Genomic DNA, 4,438 nt, shown 5'->3' with positions numbered 1-4,438 from the left:
GCCCCCCGCGCTCGTTTGGCAACACGGTGCGAAGGAAGGGGGAGAGGCGGCCCAAGCGCCAGCACCTACGGCGGAGGAGAGAGCCAGGGAAGCGCCCGGAGCCCTCCCCGCGGCGCGCCTCGGCCCTGCGGGGGCCCGCGGGTCGCAGCGTGCCGCTGCGGCTCTGCAGCGGCCGTCCCCGGGAGGCGCCGGCGCCCAGCGGCTCCGCCAGCAGCCCCTCGGATTCCCGCCCGGGAAGGAGCCGCTTTAAGGAAGTGTGGTAGCGAGGCGGGCACCTAGGTGTGCGCAGCCGGGCATTGCATCAGCACACCCGGACACAGGGCTCCGCGGTCCCCACGCCTCGTCCCTGCACCCCGGAGCTGGCACACAGCGCCCATAGGGCCACGCGGGCACAGGCAGATACGTGTCACCCTGCTGGCATCGCATTTAATAGAGGAAAGTCGGCTAAGGGCAAATAAGGGTCATCCTAATTATGTGCCGTTTCCAGACTCCGTTTATCCTCGCCGTACTCGTTATCCACAAACATAAAGTTAAGCGACCTTGGCTTTTTGCTGGTTTTTAGCCTCAATCTTTTCTCCTCTCCTGCTATTTAATTTGAATCACTGCACGGACGCAAGGTGGGGAACCCATCCGCGTTCTACCATCTCAAATAATTAACGTGATCCTCTAAATTAAAGGCTCATTTAGAAGCTCGTGGAATTCGTAGTGAACAGTAATGAGTTTTATACATTTAACCGTCGCCCAAACCTCCTTTTCTTAGCCGTAGTGCCTTTGTTCGAGGTAAACGGGGAACGTCTTTCTCCCTCCTGTTAAATCAGATGCCGTACTGGAAAGCACGATTTCAGGCTCTCCGGTTCTGTTTTTTTTAAGAGTTGTGTTATGCGGTAGGGTGCTACAATTTCTGCACGTCGGGCAATTGTAGAAGATCTCAGGCAAGGAAAGTTCAGGCTTTTCGTACTTTGGGAAAGTTTGGTGGTTTTTTTTTTTTAACTTTAATTTAAAGACTGACTTGATAGAAAATGCAGACAAGGGGGAAGCTTTCCGCAGATAAAATGCGCGGACGTGAGCTGTTGGGTTTGGGGGTTTTGGGTTGGGGTTTGTTGTTTTTTTGGGTTGTTGGGGGTTTTGTGGTTGGGTTTTTTTTGTGACAAGACATTATCGCATCTTATGTAAGAATAGAAATTTAAATCAGTGCAGGGTGGGAGAGATGCATATGAGCTTATTCTAAGAAAGTGCAGGCAGCTGAATTTCTCCTTGGCGCAGTCAGCGTGCGCCCGTAAATTTCAATAATCCGATGAGTTTAAATATTTAGCTAGCGAGACGGGACACAAAATCAGCAAAACCACGGGAATACTCCGGGAGAAAACCTCCTCCCGGGGCAGATAAAGCCGGCAGCCCGGCTCTGCGGGGGTGCGGAGCTGCTCCGGGAAGGCCGTCGGTCCGCGCGCCCCGGTGATCCCGGCGCAAGCTACGGCACGCCGGTAGAACGGGAGTGTGTCGGGAGCGAGCCCCCCCTCTTCCGTGTCTGTTTATAAACACGTATAAATGTGAATTAGAGCTTTTCATCGAGCCGGAGGCCTTTCCGTGTGGCTTTTGGAAAGCGCTTTCCCGGGGGTCGGGGAAGCAGACGGCGTCCCGCGGCAGGGCGGTCGCCCGGCTCGCTGGGCAGGGCGGGCAGGACGGGTGGATCCTGCCCGCGCCTCTCTCCCCTCTAACCCCCTCTTTTCGTCTCGTTGCCCTAGGCCTATTCCTCGGTGCCCGTGAGCAACATGAACTCAGGGCTGGGCTCCATGAACACCATGAACACCTACATGACCATGAACACCATGACGACGAGTGGCAACATGACCTCCAGCTCCTTCAACATGTCCTACGCCAACACGGGGCTGGGGGCCGGGCTGAGCCCTGGCGCCGTGGCCGGCATGCCAGCGGGCTCGGCAGGGCCCGTGAACGGCATGCCGGCCAGCGTGGCCGCCATGGGCACGGCGCTGAGCCCCGGCGGCATCAACGCCATGTCTGCCCAGCCAGCCCCCATGAACGGGCTGAGCCCCTACGGCGGCATGAACCCCTGCATGAGCCCCATGGCCTACACCCAGTCCAACCTCGGCAGGACGCGGGACGCCAAGACATTCAAGCGGAGCTACCCCCACGCCAAGCCGCCCTACTCCTACATCTCCCTCATCACCATGGCCATCCAGCAGGCACCCAGCAAGATGCTGACGCTGAGCGAGATCTACCAGTGGATCATGGACCTTTTCCCCTACTACCGGCAGAACCAGCAGCGCTGGCAGAACAGCATCCGCCACTCGCTCTCCTTCAACGACTGCTTCGTCAAGGTGGCCCGCTCCCCTGACAAGCCTGGCAAGGGCTCCTACTGGACCCTGCATCCCGACTCCGGCAACATGTTTGAAAACGGCTGCTACCTCCGCCGGCAAAAGCGCTTCAAGTGCGAGAAGCCAGCGAACAGCAAAGCCCCTCAGGAGGGAAGGAAAGATCAGGCCGGGGCCTCCAGTTCCAGCTCCAACTCCCCCCTGCACAGAGGCCACAATAAACCGGCGCAGCTGGACACCGCCACCTCCCTCTCTAGCTCCAACCCGTCCACCAGCCCCCAGTCTATGGACCACAGCGGATCGAGCACAGAGCTAAAGACCTCGGCCTCGGCCGCCTCCTCCACCATCAGCTCCGTCCCCGCCTTGGCCTCCGTCCCGCACCCCCCTCACTCCTTAGCCCACGAATCCCAGCTCCACCTCAAGGGCGATCCCCACTACTCCTTCAACCACCCTTTTTCCATCAACAACCTCATGTCCTCCTCAGAGCAGCAGCACAAGCTGGACTTCAAAGCCTACGAGCAGGCGCTGCAATATTCCTCCTACGGGGCCAGCATCCCTGGCGGGCTGCCCCTGGGCAGCGCTTCCATGGCGGGCCGGAGCAGCATCGAGCCCTCGGCCCTAGAGCCTTCCTACTACCAAGGTGTGTATTCCAGACCCGTGCTAAACACCTCCTAGCTCTGCACCCCCACCGCTGGGGTGAGCCCCTCTCCCCCTCCCCCCCTCCAAGCTCCTTTCCTGGCTTCTCTCCCCCCTTTCCCTCTCCCTGAGAGCAACCGAGGTGTTTCCGCACGCTGCGTACAAAGGACTGTTACTTTTTAATTGTCTCGCAACGCGTTGTGTGTTGTTATGATCCACCATGACCTCCTGCAAAGCCGGCCGCGTCCCGCTTGTACATACCCCCTCCCGTCTCCCCGTCCCCCCCGCCCAGCCCCTCTCCCCGGAGATCCCCCCTAGCCTTTGCAGGGTGTTATTAAAAAGAAGAAAAAATTGTTGAGCTTGTAAACTACTTGTTTGTGCTTTCTGCCCCCCTCGTCTCCCCCCTTCTGTGCTCTATAATCTCATGTAAGTTTACAGGTATGTGGCAATACTTTAACAATACGGAGATGAAGAAGTGAGTAGACATTTAAGACTTTTTTTAATTAAAAAGGCTTTGAAGGACAATACTGCTGTGAAGTAGCAAAACACTAAGAGAATCTCTAAGCAACAAGAGGACTATTTACTTTCTCGGATCATCCTTTTGATACTTGCAAAATAAACCTTCGGCTAGTACAACCGGCATACACCCAGATGCTGTGGGCCGGATCCTGCACTCCCGTGGGGACCAACTGGAGCTTTGGAGTGCAGGATGCGACCCTTATTTTTTTCCAAGTGTTACCTGTCTTGGGATGTAATATAAAGTTACAAGAGGTCACAACCAGTCGGATTTTTTTTTTCCTTCCCATCTGTTACTGAAGATTCCCGTTCATCAGGAACTCTCATCAACATTTGGATGACATGCTTATTTAATTTAAGTGTCTTCATCGTGTACCAGCTAGAACTGTGTATCTATAACAAGGTTATTTTCCCCCTTCCCCTGGAAACGTTGACTATTACACCGACGCAAGGAAAAGAGGAGAGCTCTGTCTCTCTCCCCTTTTCCAACTTGCTTAATAAATTCCACATCCAATTTTTTTTGTGGCCGTTTAATTATCGCCATCGTCAGCTTGTTTCATCCAGTGTTAATGCACTTTCCACAGTTTTACACGGTGTTAGCATAGCCAGACGGGTTTTATTATTATTCCTGTTCGCTGTCTCAATGTTCTTAATTTATTGCATGGTTTATATTTTTTTTCTTTCTCTACAGCTGGAAATTGCTTTAAATGACAGTAAAAAAAGAATTACACGTGAATTTAAGAAATTTTGTTAATTTTATAAATGTGATTGTAATTGAAAAAAATATTTTGATTTAAAACGATAACTGAGAATTTAATGCGTGAAGTATGTTTTTGATCATTTGCAGTTAAGGACTTTAAATAAATCAAATGTTAACAATGCAAGATTTCTGCTGTTTTCTTTGAAAATTTCTGGGGCGGGTTACGGAGGACGGAGCCAGCCGCCAGAAAAACAAA

General features: G+C 53.6%; 1 protein-coding gene across 1 annotated transcript in view; it reads left to right on the top strand.

Moving 5' to 3' along the window:
• FOXA1 (forkhead box A1) overlaps positions 1-3,005 on the top strand; it is a 3,813-nt gene extending 808 nt beyond the window's left edge. The window contains exon 2 of the mRNA XM_010583668.1: positions 1,743-3,005. Coding sequence (XP_010581970.1) covers positions 1,743-3,005 — 1,263 coding nt within the window. The remainder of the gene's footprint in view (positions 1-1,742) is intronic.
• The last annotated feature ends 1,433 nt before the right edge of the window (positions 3,006-4,438 follow it).

Source organism: Haliaeetus leucocephalus, unplaced genomic scaffold (genome assembly GCF_000737465.1).
Source record: "Haliaeetus leucocephalus isolate CR32 unplaced genomic scaffold, Haliaeetus_leucocephalus-4.0 Scaffold932, whole genome shotgun sequence".
Taxonomy (NCBI): Eukaryota; Metazoa; Chordata; class Aves; order Accipitriformes; family Accipitridae; genus Haliaeetus; species Haliaeetus leucocephalus.
This window is presented reverse-complemented; position numbering and strand designations above follow the sequence as displayed.